Raw genomic sequence first — 24,195 nt, 5'->3', positions numbered from 1 at the left:
GAAATAATAAAATATCACAGGGAATTTCTGAATCTGGGTCCATCCAAGTTTAACAAGATCTCCCAAAATACATGTGAGAAAATGTGTTATAGTCTTAAACCAATGGTGAACATTTTGGCCATAATTTAAAAGGTATGTTTGACTCAAGCACAAACATTGCACTCATCACCAAAAGAACACCATACGTACAGTGACGCGTCGTTGGTGCAGGGTCATGCTTTGGGGCCATTATTCTTGAGCTGGAACAAATCATATCAGCAACTGATGCGCGGTACATGATATAAAGTAATATTTAAATCAGTCAATGCAGCTATACTATACGGTGGGTCTCCATAGGTATTGGAACAGTGGGCCTGTTTCCTTTATTTTTTGTTCCGATAGACTGAAAAAGTTTGGATTTGACGTCAAAATATGGCGTCAAAATATTTCTAAAATAACACGAAAAAAAATGAACCAATTAACAATTTGATTTCAGGGCATGATCTTTTTAACTAACTACTTTTTTGTCAAAATATGTCTTAGGCCATTATTTTAATTAAAACAATGACACTCTTAAGAATGTGATGATATGAGTCAACAAATCAACATTTCAGCTTTTATTTCCTGGTATTTACATGTGAATTGGATACAGAACTTACAAGATAGCATTATTGGTAAGAAAACATCTTCTGTTTTTTGTTTTTTTTAGGTGAGCTATGCACAATTTCGAGTTTCAAATGAACTGAACATGGATGTTTTTGGAATGTGGGAGGACATCTGGAGAAAACCCACACAAGCATGTGGAGAACATGCAAACTCACACAATAAGGCCTGAGACGAGATTTGAACCCCGACCTCGGAACTATGAGGCAGCTGTGCGCACCACTCACCTTTTGTGTTGCCCAACTCTGTTCCACAAAATAATAATACAGTGGTACCTTGACCGTCCCACAAGTGCCCCAACTTGCGTGCTTTCTGAGATCCGAGCTGTTGCTTGGTCCGTTTTTGTGTCGCGAGGAAAAATGTGACTGACGCCACGAGATGTCAGCAGTTAAATTCACAACATCTAGCCACCAGTTGTGAATGTCTACGTACAGGTAGTTTGTGTTTTGTGTTCACATTCGCCATTTTTTGCAGAAGTATCAAATCTTAGTCCAGAAAGTAAAAGCTGCAACAATTTGGCTTTAGCCGCAGGTGCTACTGAACCAGGTATTTTGTCGAATTTCTATTTTCTAACCATGGATAATAATGTGATTGCTGCATAGGAAAAGATGATGTCCATTGTATTATAACTTGAAACTTTGAACCACCAAGTGTTAACGCATTGATTAATCACAAAAAAATACAGCATTAATCATTTATTAACGTAGATGAATCACACTATTAATCTTGACTGCAGATGATCCTTTAGCTTGACAGCAGATGGTTATAATAAAGGTAGCACAGGTTGTGTTTGAGCAATAAACATAACTACATGATTTAAAGTAAAGCATTTAATAAATGTTTGCATATGACATTCAGAATATTTGTTCATGTCAAACTACTGGGGTCATTTTTTTTTTCATTTTAAAGTAAGCAAGTAATTAAATGATTAGAAAAAGAGAAGGATGAGAGCGTGCAGTGGATCAAAAAATGTTGATGACGTCCTCATAACATTAAATGCCGAAGGAATTAACACATAACAGGTGCTTTTCAAATTTGGCGGGCAAAAAATGTTGATAAAAAAAAGCCTTTTTAATTAAGTGATTAATCACAATTTTAATATGTCATTAATCTGATTAAAAAATGTAATCGTTTGCCAGCTCTAATATTAACAACACACAGCAATAAACAAAAAAAGATGTTGTTTTGCGGTGCTTGTAACAATCTGTGGTATGGCACTGTGCCACAAGGTGGCGCCTCCTTTGTATGCAGCACTTTTTCGTTTAGCTGTCAGTGTATTTGATGCTGTGGACTTGTACGCTTGATTGTGATGCGTGGTAGCACCAAGAAGCCTGTTTTTTTTCCTATTCATAAAGTAAGTTACCTGATGACTTCCAGTCCATTTTTTTGCTCTATTTTTATTTTTTTGCTATCCAGCAGCTCTGTCCATGGCTGACCAGCCACCGCGCGTTACATGCTTTGGAATGAATTAATTCCATTTCCATGCATTTTAAGGGGGATATTTGATTTGAGACTTGAGTGATCTGATTTATGAGCCTGGTTAACTCTGTGATCAATGTACCACTGTAGTAATATAATCCTCTTGAAGATCAGATGAAAAACGAAAATGTACAAATTTGACCTTTGACCTCAGACATCTTTGATCAGACAGTCCTGAACATCAGTACAATTGTTGACTTTTCCTCACACAACCGTCAAAACCTAATGATGATTGTGCAGTCACACCAAATTTGATAAAAATGTTGATTCCCGTCAGTAAGGTCGCCAGACAGCCTCCGCATTTGCCGGGGAGCTGCTATGGCTGGATTCCACCTCCACAGCAACCCCCTCATTCTGATTGGGTAAAGACGGGTGCAGGAGTGGGGAGCCTGTCGAGGCGTTCGTGCAAGGTGGTAGGAGTCTCGGCGGGGAACGAGCGTCACCGCCGCCTCCCCCGGCCATCATGGAGAACTGGTACGAACCCGCAGCCGTGGAGTAGTACACATGATACGGCGAGGAGGTGGACTGGAAGGGCCTGTTTTGGCCTTGGTGAGACGCATTTGTCGGGTATGGAGGCGGCAGGTATGTGTGATACCTCCCGGCAGGTGTGGTGGCCATTGCCGTCGCCATGGTGATGCCGAGGGCGCCGTTGGAGACGGGATTGTGCGGGGGCGTGTAGGTGAAGGCGGCGGCCGTGGGGGGGTAATGCACGCGTGGGTCTGAGAAGCGGGTGTCTGGCAGGGAGGGGACGGAGGTGAAAGATCGTTCCAAGGTCATCCTTGGGTCACCAAATGCGGTCAGGTCGGGACCTGAATGAGTACAAAGTTCAAAGCTTATAATTCTGTTGTTTTGATGTTAGCATAATCTTCAAAGGGACATTCAGGGATCCCTAGCACCATCTAGTGGTCAAAGAATAGCATTAGAAGTACGCAGGAGCACGCACACTACGGTGGCTCAGAGAGACCACATTTCGCAAGCCTACCAGCAAGTCTTATTTTGCGTGAGCAAACGAGCATCTCGGCGAGCGACGGCGACTTAGCAACCGTTGTGAAGCCTGGCGAGCGACGACAAAAGACCGAGCGAGCCGGAATTAGCCGGAGCAGCTAACAAGAGCGGGAGTTAGTTGGAGCCATAAGATGGAGTGGCTAAGAAGAGGGCTAGCGGGAGGAGCTAGTAAAACAAAAAAAGCAAGTAAAAGCTTGCGACAGCAAAGTGACACGTTACGGGCTCAAATCACGGGACATAGTGACGACCACCTGCAGGCCCCAGCTGTGGAAGGTAAGCGGCGGTCAACCCATTGGGTCCAACACTCGATGCAATACCACTCGGGCTAACCACAGTCGCGAAGTTGTCCTTTGGGCATCCATAGCAGGAAGATGGCGGCGAAACATGGCAGCTCGAGTAAGGTGAGACGACAGCCATGTAATATAATTAGTGATTACTAGACCTACGATTATATTTAAAAAAGACAGAAGACATATTTTTTTGTATACTATTGACATAAATAGTCTTTTTTTTATTTTTATGAATGAATTATTATTAGGCTTGCGAAATGTGGTCTCTCTGAGCCACCGTAGTGTGCGTGCTCCTGCGTACTTCTAATGCTATTCTTTGACCACTAGATGGCGCTAGTGATCACTGAATGTCCCTTCAAAATGTGCTTGTTACCTGTAAGACGTGAGGACAGGTCGCCTAGCGATGAGCGACTTGGTGAAAGGGGATTGGTCGAGTGGATGCTAGGTGTTGTTATCTGTCCAAGATAGGGATAGGATTGGTCGTAGGACCATGACGGAGATGACTGCATTTGTCGCCCTTCTAAGAGAAGGACAGAATGAAAAAAAAAAATCATGAATTACATGCCACTAGGGCTGTTCACATATCAGCGGTGACGCGAACTGAGATGCAAACTGGCTGTTGAAGTTGAACGCCGAATGATCATTTACGGATTCGAGGCAGAACGGGTCGTAGCTTATCGTCCCGTGTATTGTCACAGAGGAATGTTTGGGTGACAACGCTCACGTCTCAGTCTGATGTATGCAGTGTTGCAAGAGTTACCTTGAAAAAGTAACCCAACTACATTACTGATTGCTTGATTTGAAAAGTTATTTAGTTACTTTACTGATTACTTCCTGTTTAAAGTAACTTAGTTACTTAACTGATTATGTGTTTTTAAAACAAACTTACTTCCTGATTACTTGATTTAAAACGTAACTTAGTTACTTTACTGATTAACTGATTTGAAAAGTAACTAAGTTAGATTACGAGTTAAGTTACTTTATATGTTACTTTTAACAGACGCCAACAACTGCTTGGCATAAAAATGACAACAGTTTTTTTCCAATAATTTATTGGAAGTGAATTTTTAATAGTAATTTTAAGGATACAGTTGTTTTTTATCAAACAATAATAAAGACAGTTTTTTTGACTTAACATAATTGTTTGTATATAAAAAGTCTTTCTGAATGTCACTTTTTTATATATTAAAAAAAGTGTCTTTTTAGACTTCACTTCAACATAAATACATTTTTATTTAATATAATCTAAAATAAAGGCAGTCTTTTTTTTAACTGAACATATTTAACTATTAATATTGTATAGTGTTTGTGTGTGTGTGTGTGTGTGTGTGTGTGTGTGTGTGTCTGGGGAGGGGGGGGGGATCTTGGTGCTTTAAGGGCACATGTTAGCCCCCAAAGACCAAATGAGTAGCACGTTGGCCAGGTCTAAAAAGTGATGGGACGATTTCCTGGGAATGATGTGGAATTGATATTGGAAAATGTTAAGTGTTTCAAATTGATATTTACTGTATGTTTGTGATTAATTTATTGTGAGAAATCTCTTTAATTGATTGATGACTTCCAAACAGGGAAGGCTGAATTGCGACTGGCTTGAATTTACACAACAATGAATGTGTTCCCTTTTTGTTGGACAATGCATATTGTACACGTGAGTGAGTTTACTTTTGATTTGCTTTGCCGCTTTCAGCGTCACTACCAGGCAAATAAGAGGAAACGATACCATCGTTTATTGCTCCAGTGAGGTTCCGCGAAAACACAAACAGTAACGAGGTACGAGATTTCAACAAAGATGCATTTTTGTGTGTGTCATGCATTTGAGTCCTACCTGTTTTTGTTGCGATTAACAAAATGATGTCATTCATTTTGCTGACAAACGCAGCTATACTTTTGATTTTTGCAATAGAAGCCCTTCAAAATCCATAAATCTCTTGATGTGACAGAGAACTTTACAAAGAGAAAACGTGGCCATTACTGATGTCTATTTTGAGTCAAGCTCATTCCAAATCTGCAGTTGTAGTTCTTACCATTTGCCACCTGGGTGTGCGCCGGGCTGGAGAAGGTGGCCGAGTGCAACGCTGTCGACTGACGCGTGTTACAAGCGGATGACTGATGATGATGATGATGATGATGGTGGTGGTGAGGATGAGTATGAGGATGATGGTGGTGTGGGGGAGTCACTCTCATGGAGCTCCGCCTCAGCTGCTCCAGCTCTGTGAGTCTCTCGGAAAAGGCCAACGACCCGGGCTTGATGTCATCCATCTTCTGCCGATGACCTAAGAGAGGATTTCATTACTGAGCTTAATATACAGGATCTGGCTTTGTGTGTGTGCGTGCGTGTTTATGCATGCGTCTGTGGTGTTGGTTACACTTCAAAGCTCCTAATGGGTCTGTTTGTGCGTGTGTGTACAGTAATCCCCCGCTATTCTATAGCCCTGCCACAAATAGTGAATAAGTGCGAGTAATTGACGCCCCTCCCATAAAGGTTTATAATTGCCTAAATAGATGACACAAGATGGCGCCAAAGCACTTTTTTTTTTTTAAATTAGACAAAGGCCAAATATATGCCTTATATGCAAATCCGTGCTGTTAAAGGTTTTAAATTTGCTTATGCATACCACAAGATAGCGCCGAATCACTACTTTTTTTTATCGACTGGCCAACCGTGAATAGTGAAAAAGAGGGCGTAATTAACCTCCTTCACGACAAGAACTGTCCATAGATGCCAGAAGATGGCGCCAAAACACTACTTTACTAGTAGACAGGCCAAAGCCCTCATTTCAACATGGCTCCTAAAAAACTACTTGTCTACTTGACAGTGCTTTGGCGCCATCTTGTGGCATCTTAGGGTGTTTCAGAACGAGCCCCAAAACACTGAAATTATGGTAAACTCCAGCTATTAGCGAAGAAGTATGAGTAATTGATGGCCCTAAAATGATTATAATTGCATATATGAACTCATTCGCTGCCATTGACGGCTATAGACGTCAAAAATTCATTTGAACTATTTCTATTAGTTTAACATTTTTTCTACTTTTGTTAACAAGAATATGAAAACCTATATTTTTATTGTACATTTAGAACAGATATAAAATTTGTGATTAATTGTGACTTAAATAGTGAAGTCATGTGATTAATCACGATTAAAAAATTTAAACGCCTGACGCCCCGAATTTTTAATAATTTTTAAGTCGCGTCAGGCGATTAAAATTTTTTTTGTAATTAATCTTCAATAGTAAACTCACGATTAATCACACATTTTATATCTGTTCCAATAGTACAATAAAAAAAATCTAGGTTTTCATACTCTTGTTAACAAAAGTGGAAAAAATGTTAAACTAATAGAAATAGTTCCAATGAATTTTTGACGTCTACAGCCGTCAATGGCAGTGAATGAGTTAATAGTTTAAACTGTAAATATTCTACAAATGATCATCGTAAAACACTTTAATATCATTTCAAATATTAGCAACAAACATAAAGCTTAAAAATCAACTTTGTGATTGATTGCGCAAAAAAAAAGTGAACTGGTATTGAACGGCAGGGTTTGGCTGCATGTGCATGTGAGCTTGTATGTTGTTATGCGTGAGATGCCAGCAGAGCTGAAGTGATAGAGGAAGTTGACTTTTGCATTGGTGACTCACTTATGCGTAATCAGAAGCAAGGATTCAAAGTTTATAACTTAGCCACACATACAAAATAAAAAACTAAAAAATGTTTTAACTTAAACTTAATTCAACTAGAATTGATGCTGCAAAATGCGGTCATTTGAAGGTCAAATGAGTGCTTGAAAATGGCGCGTTCCAAAAGAAATGGATAATTCAAAGAGCCCTGAGGGGTGTCAGAGCCACACGATATTTGATTTGTTACTCACGACGTGGCTCTCTGGGACCGTCCACTGTGATTTTGATGGCTCTCTGGTATGTCGCCACCTGAGAGGGGTTCGTGAACACTGTGATGGTCAGGGTGAAACTCTTGCCTGAGACAAATGAAGACAGAACAAGAGATGGTATAAAGCAAAATGGAAAAAACTCTCAAGTATTGTAGGATTGTTAAAACCCACACAGCTCTTTTACTAAAATATTTGTATCCATCTAGAAGAGATTAAAAAAAAAGTGGGCTATATCACTCAGCAGAAATCACATCAGTTAGTTTTATGCAAACAAAATGTTTGTACAACATTAAAACATCCTTTTATGGCTAAAAAAACATATATATCGTAATACAAATATATATATTTGGAATTGATATAGCTGTACTTTATTAGTGTCTTTTGGTTACCTTATTTAGCTACAGTAGAACAATGATAAAGTTCACTAGCTGATGAAAAGAGCAGCTGAAAAAATGTTAGAAATCATTTAAGCGAATAAAGAATAAATAGTAATTATCTCTACGTTCAACAAGGCAAGGACTTGACACTAATACCAATCAGGATATCTGAAACAACTTCTGCAAAGCAAGAATCTCTGACTAACGATGACCAAGTTGATCTTTCCTTCATCATCCTAACGTCATCAGAGGCATTTACAAATGTGTAAGTGTGTTCATTCAAACAAATTGCCTTGAAGGTGACCCACCCTCGACACTTGTTTGTTGTGTCCACATTATGGTTACAATTAGCAAAATATATAGTAAATGTAAAAGTCAAATAAATCTCTCAACTCCAGAAGAAGCCCTGCAACAACTGCTTTATGTCATCTATCTAGTAAATTTCTCACCTTTAATATTATTTGCTCTAACACTCTGTGATACAATGCCTGTTTTGTCTTTTAAAGTTCCAAATAAATTTTAAACATAAATTAATATTACCTAGGTCATTTATATTACATTATAACTATATATAGGCAAGAGTATATGTATATGTATCCGACATATGTATTGGCAAAATGTTACATCATTTTGTGGTAGGTAAATGTTGCTTTCATCAAGGAATTTCATCTTTTTTTTTTTAAGTGCATCTGCATGTATCGAAATAAAGCACTTTTTTTTAAACACATTGCCATATTCTTTATCTACACACACTGCTATTTTAAATAGATAAGTTGAACTATTTGCCTAACTGTTGGGCGCATATGTGTGTGTTTCTCTAAGAGAGGAGAAAGGGGGGGGGGGGGTGGCGAGGTGGCTTGTACCAGGAAGTTATTTTGAATCCTGATTTTTATTCACTCGCACTTTCCCCTGTGTATGGATATGTCAGTGTGGTGTGTATTTGTGCACAAAAAAGAGGTGTTCCGCATGTGTTTGTAGTTTTGCACAAGTGAGCAAGAGCGTACCCCTGCCGCTGCGACCCACGAAGCGCAGGTCATTGAATCGGGCTACTTGGTTTTTAATAGCAGCCGTGGCGTTGCGGAGCTCTGCCGAGTAGTTCTCGTCGTTGCCTGCCATCACGGTCACCATGGTGCCATCGGGGACCTCGCCAAGGGCAACCACCTGATCATGACCCCCCCACCCCACAAAAAAAAATCATCAATTAATAACAGAGGATTTGGGAATGTGATAAATCAGTCTTGTTCAATGTGTTTAAAATGTGCGTCCAATCTATGGATTGGGGGCCATACAGTATAAGGCCTGCAATCCATTTTTTTGTGGTCAAATGAACATATACAAAATAGCATTTGACTCGGCCCATGTTGTGATGAAAAGAAAAAAAACATTGATCTGAATCCCAAAAACAGCTACCACTAATACTATTAGGGCTGTCAAAATGAGTGCGTTAATTCTGAGTTACAGTAAATTTTGCAGTAATTAATGTAATAATAATGCATATATTTGTGGAGACTGAGGTCAAGTTATACTTAACAATTTAAAAAAAGTTACTTCATGTTAAAGATTAGATTAGCTCTTAATATGAAAAGAAAAATGCACTGAGCTATCACCGTCCTACAAATGCAATTTTATGCCATCTACTGGCAGAAAAATGACCTAGAAAAAAATCAATATCCCACTTGATTTTACAATACAATACATATTTTTAATTTAAACTCAATTTTATGATTTATTATGAAATTACTAAATCAATAACTAAAATATGCAGCCATATTTCTATTTAACATTTTTCTCACTTTTATGTTAACAAGAGTATGAAAACTTAGCGTACATTTTATTGTACATTTAGAACAGATATGAAATGTAAAAATAAAGTAATTCCATTAATTCGCCTGACACCCATAATATATATATATATATATATATATATATATATATATATATATATATATATATATATATATATATATATATATATACTATGAATGAATAAAAAATGTACATTTCATATTTTATATTGCAAAGATGTGAGAAAAAAAAAATACTGGAACCTAAAACACAATTTCAAATTTTCACACCTTGATAAGCAAAAATAATTCAAATTCTGAAGAAAAAACGGGTAAATCACAAATGTTTGTTTCACTTTCTGTTGTCAAGGTCCGATTTATGAAAAATATCACACATTCATCCTGATGAAGTAAACCCTCCTTCAAAGACTACCAGTCAAATACAGATTACTCCTGTTTTGGCTCTGAATGTGGAGATGTAACTCTGCGGCTGCTCAGAGCAGTGGTGGATTTTTTTCAAGTGGGTTACAGGACTGCGGGCCAACCCAGAATCATGAACAATCCTAAAGTCTTTGCCTTATTATTATTACCTTTAATAGAAAGCTATGTTGAAAAATGAAAAATTGAAAAATTTAAAAGTGACAGTTTTCTGTTTGCAGCCATCAGAAAAAACATTCATGCACCATAAAAATAATCTGTTATCAGGAAGAGCTGAATGGCACTTCATTAGAATGCATCACACAGCAGGCACGCGCACAAGCATGTTCGCAAGTGTGAGCGCCCGCGAGCGAGCTAATGCAACAAACCCACTAAATGAGTCGGGTCTGCGGCTAAAAGCCACTTTTGCCACAAATGCATTTTTGCCTGAAAGTGCAGGAAAGACGTGCAAAAGTGTCAACAGGATGTAACGAGATCATTAAGGCATGAAAATATACAACTGCTTTACTGCTTAAAATGTAGCTCGTACAAATGTGTGTTTGTTAGCATAGCAGTTGTTTTTGTAGTATATATATATAGATATAAAAATTTGTTTTACTGTATATATATATATATATATATATATATATATATATATATATATATATATATATTTTTTTTATTTTTATTTATTTATTTATTTTGGTGTAAGAATGGAAACAGGTGGATAAAGAGGTTAATTGTGTCTTCTGCCATCTACTGGAAGAGATTATAAATGTTCTGCCTGTCACTATATGTCGCTGGCATAGACAAACAACAAAAGATCAATTACAGTATTTGTGGTAAATAAACTTTTGGAATCAATGACGTGAAATCGGATGATTTCACATCTGAGGATTTGTCGCAGCACACTGCAGATCTGTCGGGTCTGGCCCATCACATCACTTGATAAGGCCCACTAAAGCAAATCATGTGCTTCCTCTTCATGTTTCTTGCTAGCATAAATTGCAAATAGTTTTCACTTTTAATAACAGAGATAATGTCAGCATTTTTTGTGTGCCCCAAACCTGTTTTTAAAATTAAAATTAATTCTATCCTTATAAGGTCTTCTTACAAGCAGCATTCAAATGGCACAAAAAAAAGGACTTAGGCTTTCTGACCTTAAAAGCAATAGGCAGTGTTTTGTTGCACCTCCAGTGTGTGGGCAGCACCGAACACAGGAAGTTGGGACTGTCTGTCTTCACCAGCTCACCCGGATGATCTGACAGCACCTGCGAAATAAATGATCAACTATTGAGTTTTTTAAAAACACAACAAAAACATTAACAACAAACCACTGGCATTCCGCCTACCATGTCACGGTCGGCCATGCGCAACTTTCCCACCAGGGATGCTCCGCCTCCCGCCTCCTGGGCACCCAGGGCCTCGACCATCTTTCCCCCCGAGGCGAGGGTGGTGGACGGGGGAGTGTAGCGCCGGCCAGGGCAGGGGTCTGGAAGAAATATTAATAAATCACTACTTATGCTCCTAAATAATTAGGAATAGCTGGAAACACAAACAGGAAACATACAGACATAGAACATAAACATAAATAGCGAGATTTTTTTAAAAATAAAATGTTTGAAGCAATTTTACACTTAAAAGAAAGTCATGTTGGTGCTCGTGTTTCAGACCTAAAATTACTGTTCACTGTGTCATGTTTGTTCAAACTTGGCACACATTACAAACTCCCCGACCACAATATTAGGCACACAGGCCGTTTAAAGATAACTAGTAGAAGCTATCGGCATCAAAACGTCCTTCATATGCAAAGCTAATAATGCTCAATTTTGATTGACAGTTGCAATAGGTTTAGTATCGTGGGTGTAACTTGATGTTTAATATTATTATTATTATTATTAAAACAATAAATACATACTTTCTTCTATCTATCTATCTATCATAAAAATAGTACGTCAGTTTAGCAAAGCAAATACAGTTCAGATTTAGTACCAACATTGCTTTCATCAGACAGGTAACCCTGAGTTAAATAATATGTCAAAATAAAATTTTTACAATTAGCAAATTTTTTACCCCCTCAACCCCCAAATAATTAGTAACACGGTGCCCCCCCCCCCCCCCCCCCCCCCCCAATAATCATGCTTTGACTACCCATTATAATAATAAGAATTCCTATTATTATTATTATTTTGTATGGACTAGACGTGTTTTCTTTTGTGTTAAATTTGATGCATGCAATTTACCAATTTGAGTGAGTACATTTTTCTTGGACCTAATCTAATAATAGATAGAAATAATAATCAATAAAGATAATGACTGGTGTACCGTATTTGGCGTCCCAAAGGAAGACCATTTGTGCGACTCTTTCACTCAATAAACGTCCAGACAAGCCTCCTCTTTTTCCCTTTTCTGTCTTCTGAATGATGGAAGTCCGTTACAACCGGTGTCGTCTTCAACAATAACTTCCTTTAGTTTGTTCCCCCTCCACTGCGCGTTTGATTAAAAAAAAAAAAAAAAGTTGCCACAATCTTCGAAACGACGTCAAGGTTCCTGCAGTTGAGCGCAAACAAGGCACACCAAGCTTGTTTCAACACGGAAACGTGGTCATATTAGCAACCGACACACTCGTGCGTGTGTGTGTGTGCCTTCTCCGTAAGTGACCATTGACGCTCGCAGCCACAGAATTTTTACCCGGAACACCCCACGCTTGTGTCTCATCCGGGCAAGTGCGGCGGTTACTCCCTGCTGTCAGCTGATTGGTTGCTGAGCTGCTATGCGCAAAGATGATTGGCCGACTGGTGGAAGGGACCAATCAGCTTACTGTCCGTCCGCAAAGATGGGGAGTGGGGGGCTGGCTTTGGTTTGGGGCAAAAGCCTCCAATTATGATTGCGTAAAATGCTGAAAAGCATCAAGGAAACGCCACTGTTTCCTTCTTTAAAAAAGAAAAGAAAAGAAAGAAAAAGCTCATTGAGGTCATCCGGGCAAAAGTGTAAAATTCCCACAATTCTACATTTCCCTGGGAGAAAGAAAAACGCTTACTAACTCATCGTTTTGCATTGCTGTGTTTCCAAACTTCAAAATCATCATCGTCATTCATGATTTATTGGAAAGTATTTTATCTGCAGTTATTTCCCCACATTTCCCAAAATACTAATATTTTCAGTATTCTACATTTTCCAAAGGGGAAAAAAACTTTAAGGAGTAAAACAATTTCCCTGGCATTTTCACATTTCTCCATCGATTCTCCCCAATTCCCAAAGTTTAGATATTGCACATTTTCCGAGAAAAAAAATCCAAAATGAATGGAGACATTTCACAAATATATACCTAATTATTTCATATTCCTCAACTAATTCAAGCCATTCAAACTTTACAATAATAAGCCCAATCAGGACATGTATACGGACATCTGCATCTATTTCTGCATTCCAATAACTTCAGTTTTTCAGAATTCTGCACAATTTTATACTAAAATTCCCAAATTAAGAGACATGTAACATATTTTGCTAAATTTTCCAAATTACTCAACCAAAATTCACCATTGCAACTTCAATTGTTCCTTCAGGAAATGTGTTAAAATCCTCAACAATCTCACTGGATTTAACGATGGTCATTGTATTGCTCTAATATGCATAATTCAGTATTTTTGTCACATATTTTCAACATTACATTTAGACTAATAATATGTTTTTTCTGTTCAGCGTCAGCACTTCTGTATTTTTTTCTACCAAAATTACTTCCTCATGTCATATCACTTTTTTGTGGTGCTCCCAATAAAGTGTCATATAAAGCTTACAAAAAAGCTAATGTTTAGCAATATGAACAATGTGATAAATCTGGCATGTCCATGCAAGCACCGACAGAAATATTCAAATTTCACATTTTCCAAAAGTCAACTCATGCCATCTTGTGATGAACCAACACAAGATCCCTGACCGACATTGTCTTACTGCTCACGTTGATCAAAAAAGACATCCTTGTCATTGGTCTGCAATGATACACGTGTGGTGAAAAGTTCGAATATCACAAGGCAAGGTGAGAGTAAATGTTTCTTTTTATATTCACCCAACACCTCTCACCTGCAGGTAAAGCAGGTCAGTACCGGTTTACGGCCAATAGGGGACAGTGAGGGGTTGAAAGCATATAGCTGTGTTCAAGTCAATATTTTGTACTAAATGTATTTACAGACCGTGATGTTTTCCTCATCTGCACATTTATATTGGGCAATTGTGAGGTGTAAAAACACATTTGCCTTAAATTTCAGTGGCCAGTGAAGATGGATATAGTCTGAAAATCCTTTTCAACAGACACAAACTTTTAATGTGTTTCTTGTTTTTATGCACAGACATTTATTGGTATATGCTGATTTGATTAATATGAATAAATGATTATCGTTATTAGATCATTCTAACTCACCATAATAAATTATACAATAAATGTTCAGTTAAACTGGAAGAGGTTCTTAATAAAATACACAAATGCAAAATGGAAATAATCTAAAAAAAAAAAAAGAGAGAAAAAAAATACTGACAGTACTTAATATTATATGTTTGGGCCGGCAAACTTTGTATCGAGTGTATGATTTCAGTGAAGTCAACACTTTATTGCCTTACAGCTGCTGTCGGAAGAGTTTTGAGAAAACGCCAGTCTGCCCCTCTGGCCAAAGGGGAATGATAAAAAATGTAAATGCCTCCTTTCTTGTCTGGCACAGAGCTGAACGGGATGTGATTTGCCCTCGGAAATATTTATATTCCACTGTCTTGATAACAGCACAATTTACTTTAAACAAATAACAACAAAAAGATAATAATAAAATGATAACATCATCTTTATACATTATATCTTTGAAATGAATCATAAAAATCAATAGTACAATTACTGATACTAGTTAAATGGAATGAACATATTTTGTCTGAAACTGTCACAAAGACTATTTTGTCCACCGATTATAGAAACATTCTGCAATGCAGTTCTCAACAGATTGGTCCGATACGTTCTCGTCCCATCCTAATTTGATCACCTTTTAATCCAACACAAGACACAATTTAGAAAGGTGCTGAAAGTTGCCATGATGACAAGTTTGTTCCCATTTCGTACAGGATTCTTCAGAAATTCTCTTTTCGGAACGTATTTGTATACTGTATATATCATATTTGAAGTTGCTTCATTTATGTCCAAGACACAAATTTCCTGCTCCTTAAACCAAAAAAAAAAAAAAAAAAAACTGATTTCCTTACATTTGTCATTGATTCTTAAAATAGGCACAAAAAAAAATAATGTTACTTATTCATCATAAACAAGCACTGGCATGCCTGCATGACCTAATAAGAAAGAATTCAAGGTTTTATCGTACTTGAAAAGGTCAAAGTGCAAATTGTCAGCATGAGCATGTGGAAATCAGATGACAAGAATGACAATGAGAGAAGTTGCGGCTTTACCAAAGAGTTCGCTGCCTGATCGGCCCTTCCTCATCAAGAACATGGCCAAGGACAGCGGACCGGAACCAGGAAAAGATCCCGGGTTCATACTGGGATCCTCGGCGGGTGACGGCTACTCGTCCAATTTCCAACCCAAGCTCAATGAAAACGACAAATTACGACAAACCCCGCAACGAATATTTGAAATCAAACAAACAGGATCAGATTCATCAAAACTTATGGAGACCCCGAAGAAGAAGAAGTCACTCACCTTCATCAGCAGTTTTTATACTCTCATTCACATCTTCATCCTTCCCCCTCAAGCATTAAAAAAAAAAAAAAACACATCAAAATGTGAAGGAAGAAGAGCAGCCAGTCAAGCTGAATTCATCCTCGCCTCTAAAGCTCGTAGCCACAGGGGACGCGAGTCCACTTTGCCCTCAGGCGCTTTCGCAGCTGCTAATTTCATTTTCACTTGCCACTCAGTGCCGTATTCTCCATTTTTTCGGGGTCACTCCCAAATCCTCCAAGCCCTTCCCTTTCATTTACATCCTATTTGGACGTTCCACTTTCAAACTGAGGATGCTGACAAAAGCTAACAGCAAAAACATCTGATATTAAAGAAGCAGTATGAAATACTCTTTTTGTGTTTGTTGTTGTTGTTTTTGTTAATTTCTTGTTTGGTGTCCAGCTGACGTTTTTGGTCCGCTATTTTGATACAACTAGAGTACAGCGAGAACATTGTTGCACCAACCATTCAATGACAGAAAGTTACATTCAATAAATGATAGGGCAAGGTGGAATTTGCATTTATTTATTATTTAAATTTTGAATTCAAAAACTCCCTCTAGTGGTATGTGAAAGAATCACCGAATCAAATGTTCTAACTACAGCATGCGTAATGTTTAATGTTTGTTTTAGTACAGTGGTCCTCAAATGGGGGTACGTGAGATTTTAAAATACATTTCAAAAGTATAGCATCCATACAAAAATCCCTAAATAATATTAAATCATTATTCATTTATGTAAATAGTTCAGAAAATATTTATTATTTATTTTTAAAAAAATTTTTTATATTTATATATTTATTTATATATAGTTATATTCAGTAGGCAATTCAATTTCATTGTCCTAAAAGATCTGATTCTCCCGATACCAAACCTGCTATATGCCACGTAGTAAAACCTGTCAATCATTTCAAAACTTTATTTAAAATTAAGTTAGTGATTTCATTTTGAGAACAGATCTTTGACCCAAAAGGATGTCAGTTTGTGGTGATACATTTAATGTATGCAAATATTTATCATTTATTCTTTCTTTTTCTTAGTTATATCGCTTGATTTCCAAAAAGTTAAAGAGAGACCACTATTCAAATGAAGACCCCCCCCCCCCCCCCAAAAAAAAAAACAAGATCCAAAGTTGAAAAAAATCAGACAATGATGGCACTTTATTTTAAGTCTTTTCTGTTTTTCAACAAAAAAATCCATTGCGCTGCATCAGGGGGTACTTGGCTGGAAAAAATATTTCACAGTATATATTTACATCAATGAAAAAGGTTGACAACCACTGTTTGAGTACATTTATTCTTATGGGAAGAAACCTATGCCTTGTTTTTGGTGAACATATAGACCACCACTGTATTATAATGTTGGTCCTTATGGTGGTATTTGGAGAGACTTTAAAAAAAAAAAAAAATTTAGATGGCCCTTGCTAAAAAAAAAAAAAACTTTTTTGAGAACCATTTTAATTGTAATGATTATCACTTACAGCTTGTGGAGAAAAAAAATCTGTATCTTAAAACATATTGTGAAATGATTCAATACTGTTAACTGCTGGTATGACACTCTAATCACTTGAAACTCCTTCCTGGTGTGGAAGTTTTGCTTCTGGATGAACATACTTTTCAGAAAGCCAACATTTCCATATCAAAAATGTGTTTGATTGGTTGTTATGTAACAGAACGCAGAAGTGGTGGTGGAAATGATGATGTGTCCGATTGAAAATTTAGACTCTTAGTAAAGCTAACATACTGTACGAGTTTTGGGCTTTGGGATTGGTACTTTGAGTTCATGCAAGCACAGGGAGACCACATAAACTCAGCACCGAATCATGAATGTCAGCTATGTGTTCATGCGGTGCTGTCCATGGTGCTGAAGGAACACTTTGCCCTGATGACTTGGACATTAATCGATATCGCAATATCTCACCTGGTGATGGTGTGAATTTCAGTGTCGGTTGTTTGTCTCTAGGTGCCCTCTGAGTGACTTGTGACCAATCCAGGGTGTACAGTACACTCTAAAAAACAGTTGGGTCAAAAATAACCCAAATTGGGTCACGCATGGACCAACCCAGCTCAACCCTTTTTGTAGTTATTTAACCCAAAAAGGTGGGTCAAATTAAATCAATAGCCCACAAAACCACCCTAAAATTGGATGTTGTGTTATTCATTTGACCCAACTTTCTGGGCTATTTAGCCCAGAAAGTTGAATAGGGTAAAAAATGAGCCAACCTGACTTTTTGAGGTATTTAGCCCATAAAGTTGGGTCAAATGAATAACCAACAAATCCCTCTTTTGGGTTATTCATTTGACCCAACTTTTTGGGTTAGTTGAATAACCCAAATGAATTAGGTCAAAAATGAACCCACCCTACTTTCTGAGGTATTTAGCACCAAATGTTAGGTTGAATTAATTTCATAACCCAGAAATCAACCCAATCTTTGGGTTGCTTTGTGTGTTATTCATTTAAACATGGGTTGGCTAGTGGATTATTTATTTGACCCAACCTTTTGGGTCAGCAAAATACATTTTAAAAACTTGGGTCCCTCTTTGATCCAATTTGGGTTAATTTTGACCCAACTGTTTTTAGAGTGTATACCTTTCGCCTGTTATCGTCTGGGATAGCTCCAGTTGGCCCTTAATGAGGACAAGCTGTATGGAAGACGGATGAATGGATTTTTCTTGAATGTACATAAAAAGCCATCAGCCATGTGTCCCCCTTAACTGCACCAGCCTGAGGGCAGTGACAATGGCGGGTCCCGGATCAATATTGGTGAGCGACGGTCACAAAAAGCTCAACACAACTTGGCCACCCGAACAAGGGATTGATCAGGAAGCTGTGGTGTGGCTAGTGAGGTTGGCGGTGAAGACAAATAATCAAAAGCGGACTTTTATTTTGAAGGCGCGGAGCAAAGCGGTTTGCTGTTGATTCGTGTACTGGATCGACGCAGCCTTCAAATGCTTTCATCAAAGATGAGCATCGGAGGTGTCGCTTATTAACAGGCCAGTCAGTTCACACACAAACTGTACAGTACACAGACTCACACATCTTTTCTATAATTCATGGGGTGTATTGTGCGCATGCAGTTAACTGCCGCTTCAAAGTAATTAATTGATTTTCTGACATCATTTAGCAGGACTAGCAAGTGACTCACAAACACACAGCAAAAAATAAAGTTGAAAAACAAAAAAAAAGTCATAAATAAGTAATATATTATTTAATTAAAGCAAAAATGATTGTCCAATGCAGCAGGAAAATAAAAATATATATTTTTAAAGATACTGTAGCTAACATAAAAAAAAAAAAGTTGGTGTTTCTTATCTTAACACCAAATTTACTCATGGCTCCAGTTGCAAAATTTCAGTAATTTTAAAATTTGGAAACTTCCTGAGCAAATTAGTGGAAACTGTGGGAATTAATGGGACTAAACCATTAATTTGCTAAATCAATGGTTAATTCTTAAAAGTGAGTTGCCTGAAAGGGTTGAAACAAACGTTTTTTTTTTACTAAGCAGAAAAATCCACCCGTTTTTATCTATCTTATGGTGGGTGAGGGATTGTCCATCCATCCATCCATTTTCTTAACCGCTTGTCCTCACAAGGGTCGCTGGAGCCTATCCCAGCAGGCTTCGGGCAGTAGGCGGGGTACACCCTGAACTGGTTGCCAGCCAATCGCAGGGGTGGGGGATTGTTATTTGGCCAATTGCTGTTAACTGAAAATGACATCACAGTTGCTCAAGGCTCACGTTCAGAAAGCAGGTGAGCCATGATTGGTTGTTACCTGAGCCAACCAACAGCACTTGACAAAATGTCCCCCATAAGAACTAAAAACGGGTAGATTTTGCTGCTTAAATCATTTTCCACAAACAGTATTAATATATGATTGTAAAGAAAACATTTTTTAAGTAGTGTGCGCAAACCTGGCAGATGTTTTGGAAAGATACCAAAATTATTAGCTCTTTGACTGCCAGACGTTTTCAGAAACGGGATGTCGCCAGTGCCAGCCGATTTAAGCATTTTGACTGATCTTTCAAGGTCCACAGAAAATTATGTGTTTGGACTATGGAAACACACATACTACCAAATGAAAGATTGGACTCTCATCTTTCATCAGAAAAAAAAAGTTTGTTTCTACCTTATTCCGTTTTTCAATAATCAACAATAGAAAATGGTTAGTTTCACCTCTGTTTTGAAACAAACGTCTTTTAACGTCTTTGGCACTCCTCCATAGGATTTTACTTAACGTTATTTAACGTTTTTGGCAGTCAAAGAGATTATGATAATATTTACATTTTAATTCAATTTTTTTTAAAGAGACATTACAACTATGACATCCAACTTCATCCGTCCCTGTAAAATCCATAGTTTTGCGAAAGATGGGTAAACCACATTCCCATGACAGTTTGGCTGACTAAAAGTTGCTCACTAAACTTCATGTCAGTTACGTGTTAAAAATGAGAAGACAAAGTAACAGATAGTACGGAAACTGTTTTGGGACCATGAAAAGATGTTGCGAATACTGTATGAATGTGTCAATAATGCTAACTAACGCAAGTCAAGATGTTTCACCACAGTAAATTGAGACTGGCTCGAAACTCCAAGGTTAAGACTCGAGACTACTTATTTGATCTACTCTCACATCTGCTAATAATATGTGCAGATTGCAAAGTTTAACACTGGAGATTCCCTTGGCGTTGACACCACACATCTCGTTTTCTCAATGTGCCGAAGATGCAACAGCTCATATTGTTTGGAAAAAGAACATCGTGGAATCCCAGTTTACTGATACGACTATAAGAAGGAAACCAGTGTGAAAACGGCTACCGCGTCTGTATTATTCCTTTTTTTTATTTTTACCACAAGAAAAACGCAATACATGCACAAAAGCAAGACATTTTCTTCTTTAAAACAGCCTTAGATCTGCATCATAAATTAAATTCCCCTCCCACTTCATCATATCAGCCTGTTTATAGCTTTGAAAAATGCAAAAACAGTCTTCATCCTTTGTGAGTCGTGCGCATATTGAATTATTCAGCCGGACGAGCGGCTAATTCTTGCTAAACTAACGATTGATTTTCTGACACAAGAAATGAAGGAGAGAGAAGAGTGAACAGCGGCTGTACCGCTTCACATGAACAGAGCCGACGTGGCTTTGAAGGCTTGAAGGTGGGAGGAAGATGGGGAGGGACAGGGGGGGAGTCAAAAGCGAGAGCGCACGTGTCGAGTGACACCGGGCCAGAGTGAGACGGGCCCCGGAGATGCAGGCGGGAAGACTGAGGAGCCTCCGGCAGTCTTTAGTGCAGTTTGAATAGCTGAGCAGGTGCATTAGGCCGAGAAAGTCTCCAGCGTGCACACATGGACGCTCGCGCTCGCTGGCTCTCAATTCGGACCTGCTAAAGTTGAGGGAGCCAAGTTGGAATCGCCTTGTGCTCAAATCAGCAATTTTGAACGGAACATCGGAAAGCTTGGCTACGTTTTAGGTCACCAATAATGATGGTGAACACAGTAGACTTCTTTGCTGTTTTTCTTTGGATTTTGACACCGATCACAAGGGCTCGGACTCGTATCCTAAATTTCTTCACTATTCGTTTACCATTTATCCACCAAATCCTGAATCCATTCAAATGAGTTACTAATTTTACTTTTGCCGTAAAACACGTCATAGGCCCCAAAAAATAAATAAATAATCCAATTTGATTATAATGGCACTTTTTTAGTGCTTTTTCTAAGGCATACAATATATTTTCCAAAGCGCTTTACCAAGCAGTGTTCATTTTGACACAACATAATTATTAATTAAAGTTTTAGTCATAATGAAGTCATCTGATTGTATTTTAGTTTGAATCCAATTTTAGTCGTCCAAATTGACAATTTAGTCAGTCTTTTGCTAAACATGTTGACCCGACAATACTATGCCATATTAAAACTTAGTTTTCTACTAAAAAAAAAAAAAAAGTGCATAATTGCCTGAGATTAATCTTGCAGCTGCACAATGAATGTAAACATGTTTGAAGAGTGGTTCTTTTCTCCCACCCACGTTTCTTTTCTTTTTTTTTTCCCCCAGGAGAGCTCAGTATTGTTCATTCGATTTGGACATCATCATCGAGCTCTCCTTTTTTTTAAAAAACAAATAAATTAAAAAAATTTAATAAATGTTTTTATTTTTTTTTATTTTATTTATTTATTTATTTATTTATTTATTTATTTCCCACCCACGTTTCATTCCTTCTTCTGATTGGATTTTGTGAAATTTTGTCACTTTTGTTTGTCATTTTAGTCATTGACAAACTTCTCAAGCAATTTTAGTTATCGTCTCAATGAATGGCTTCTATTTTAGTTTTCGTTTCATTTTTGTCTGCAATTTTTTTGGGGTGTGTGAAATCAGTACTGTTACCAAGCTTCATCTTCACTTATTTGAAAACATAACAGAGTGTACACCGATGCACGAACGGCAATAGAGCCACGGTCAGAGTTACCCGCTGAAAGGTTTTCCTTTTTTAGTTTTCAATAACTTACGTTAAGTTGCAGGATCCCTCGCTGTAAGCTGTTGAACAGGCACAACGTGTCCCGAACCATCCATACTCCATTCTCTGTAACGCTTATGATTTTGGACCCATTTTAAATCCATACGCTCGTGTCGAACTAGCTTCTAGCTAGCACTAAGCTAACTTAGATATTTTTGTCTCATGCAAGCGGCCAAACCAAACTCCCTTCATGTGCTGCTCTGACGGGGCCAGCAGTGAAGTAACAAAGGGTGTGATAAACTGTCCAGCCGGGCTTCATTGACTGCTTAACACTTGAATTTAACCATCAATAGCTGGCTAAATATTACCGTGCATGCACAAAGCCATTCCTGGTTACCAGGCTCAAAGGCAGGGGCTTTTCACCCCACATATGTTGACTCAAATATGACAATACTGATTCCGAGTAAGTTTTTAACAGCCAGCTTGCTAATCAATTTGTTTCGTTCACAGCCCTACTGATCGCCATGCAACTTATTCCTGACCTCAGATCGCATTGGAATTAGGGCCTATTTGTATTTTATTTCTATTTGCTAACAGATTTGTATGGATGCTATGTTTAATATTTTCTTGGTGTTTGATATTATTAGTAATTCATGTCTGCTTTATTAGCCAACTAACCAACAGACAGGCCAGCCGTTCTATCTGAACGATTGACTGACTGGTTGATAACGTCCATCTTGTCTTGTAGCTTATGTGCTATGCTATGCTGAGCTTATGCTAATGGCTGTCCATCCGTCCAACCGACCAGTCATCTATCTGACCAAACAAGTGTCCTACCCATGCAGACAACAGACAGACAGACAGACCCAGCACCCACCAACCTTCCAAATGATTGATCAACCGACCAGCCATCCGACTCAGACATCCAACCAAGTGTACCACCCAATCTCCCACCAGCTCACTGATAGTCCAACCAACCGACCAACCAATTGACGGTCTTTTCTAGGGGCTTGTAATCATGGCGTTCCCAAAGTTGTCATGAATCTACCCTCACATATATAAAAAAAATAAAAATAAAAAAAATAAGTCTCCATATGTAGCAAGCAGGCTTTTTCAGGTGTTAATTCAATAACCATTAACATCACATTATCAATTCATACCCGCAAGGCATTAGTTACAGCATGTTGGGCATGGACTGCGCAGTATATGATTGGGCGTTTGCATGCTAAGGACCCCCGAAGACTCCCTGCAACACAAGTGAATCATTAAAGTGGAAGAGCCCATCAAAATCAGCCAATCAGACACTTTGAAAGCCAACCAGCACGCATTCGCATCGAATCCCAAACGAGCCAATGAATAAATCAGAAGGCGCAGTCGATGTGTGGAATTTACAAGAATAGAAGGAAGCTAATGGGTGGCGGCCGCATACGTACGCATCCGCATCAAGACAACAATTTTTTTTTAACCACAAAGTGGGGACAAATGGGGCGCACGGGCAGGCAGAGTGGCTGAGGGAGAGTGTGAAAAGGGTGAGGCGACTCTTTGCATGACCTTCTTTGTTAACCGCAACACTGATGGGACCTCGCCTGGCCTCGCACGGGACCGCCGTCCAAGCCCGACTTTGACAAACACAAAGCCGCCATCTCGCCCATTAAGGGTCGAAGGGACCCCCGCGCGGTTAGGAGACGCTGGGAACATCCGCAGAGCTTGGGATGTTGGCAGACTTCATCGATCGTCAAATGGCTGTTTGCTGTTGGCGGTTTCTTGTGTCTGCGCTACAAAACTTTGACGCAAGTTCCAGTCAGAGTGCAGCGAAACGTGTACAGCAACGGGGGTCTTTTTTTCAGACAGTCAGAAACAGTGCTGACGTACACGACAATTCCCGCCCCACATTGTCCAGTCTATACTCCCGGAACCAACATTTTTCACAGCTATCACTACAAAAGAAAAAGAAAAAAGAATTATAAAGGGGGGTAATACTAATATGAAAAGTCATATTATAAGTAAGTTTCAAGTATTAACTTTCAAGTCCCAACGTACTGTGGCAGAAGTCAAGTGGTCACCACGAAATTTTCAGCAAATTGACTTAAGTCATTACTTGGGTTAAACAGGTCAAAAGTCAAGTCTTGCGGTCTTGTCCAGTCACTTGATGA

General features: G+C 38.4%; 1 protein-coding gene across 4 annotated transcripts in view; it reads right to left on the bottom strand.

The window, feature by feature from the left end:
- Positions 1–1,203: 1,203 nt before the first annotated feature.
- runx1 (RUNX family transcription factor 1) overlaps positions 1,204–24,195 on the bottom strand; it is a 73,666-nt gene continuing 50,674 nt past the window's right edge. Inside the window, exons 1-9 of one of the 4 annotated variants that reach the window (XM_077548275.1) lie at positions 15,323–15,781; positions 12,209–12,370; positions 11,236–11,375; positions 11,044–11,154; positions 8,687–8,843; positions 7,288–7,392; positions 5,441–5,689; positions 3,790–3,936; positions 1,204–2,930 (exon numbers count right to left, since the gene is read on the bottom strand). In XM_077548275.1, coding sequence (XP_077404401.1) covers positions 2,395–2,930; positions 3,790–3,936; positions 5,441–5,689; positions 7,288–7,392; positions 8,687–8,843; positions 11,044–11,154; positions 11,236–11,375; positions 12,209–12,236 — 1,473 coding nt within the window. In that variant the 5' untranslated portion in view covers positions 12,237–12,370; positions 15,323–15,781 and the 3' untranslated portion in view covers positions 1,204–2,394. Of the gene's footprint in view, positions 2,931–3,789; positions 3,937–5,440; positions 5,690–7,287; positions 7,393–8,686; positions 8,844–11,043; positions 11,155–11,235; positions 11,376–12,208; positions 12,520–15,322; positions 15,782–24,195 lie in introns of those variants that run through there. The other 3 variants (XM_077548258.1, XM_077548284.1, XM_077548265.1) reach the window with 3 other exon arrangements.

Source organism: Vanacampus margaritifer, chromosome 1 (assembly GCF_051991255.1).
Source record: "Vanacampus margaritifer isolate UIUO_Vmar chromosome 1, RoL_Vmar_1.0, whole genome shotgun sequence".
NCBI classification, from domain to species: domain Eukaryota; kingdom Metazoa; phylum Chordata; class Actinopteri; order Syngnathiformes; family Syngnathidae; genus Vanacampus; species Vanacampus margaritifer.
Note: the sequence above shows the minus strand (reverse complement) of the source record. Positions and strands in the feature narration are given on the sequence as shown.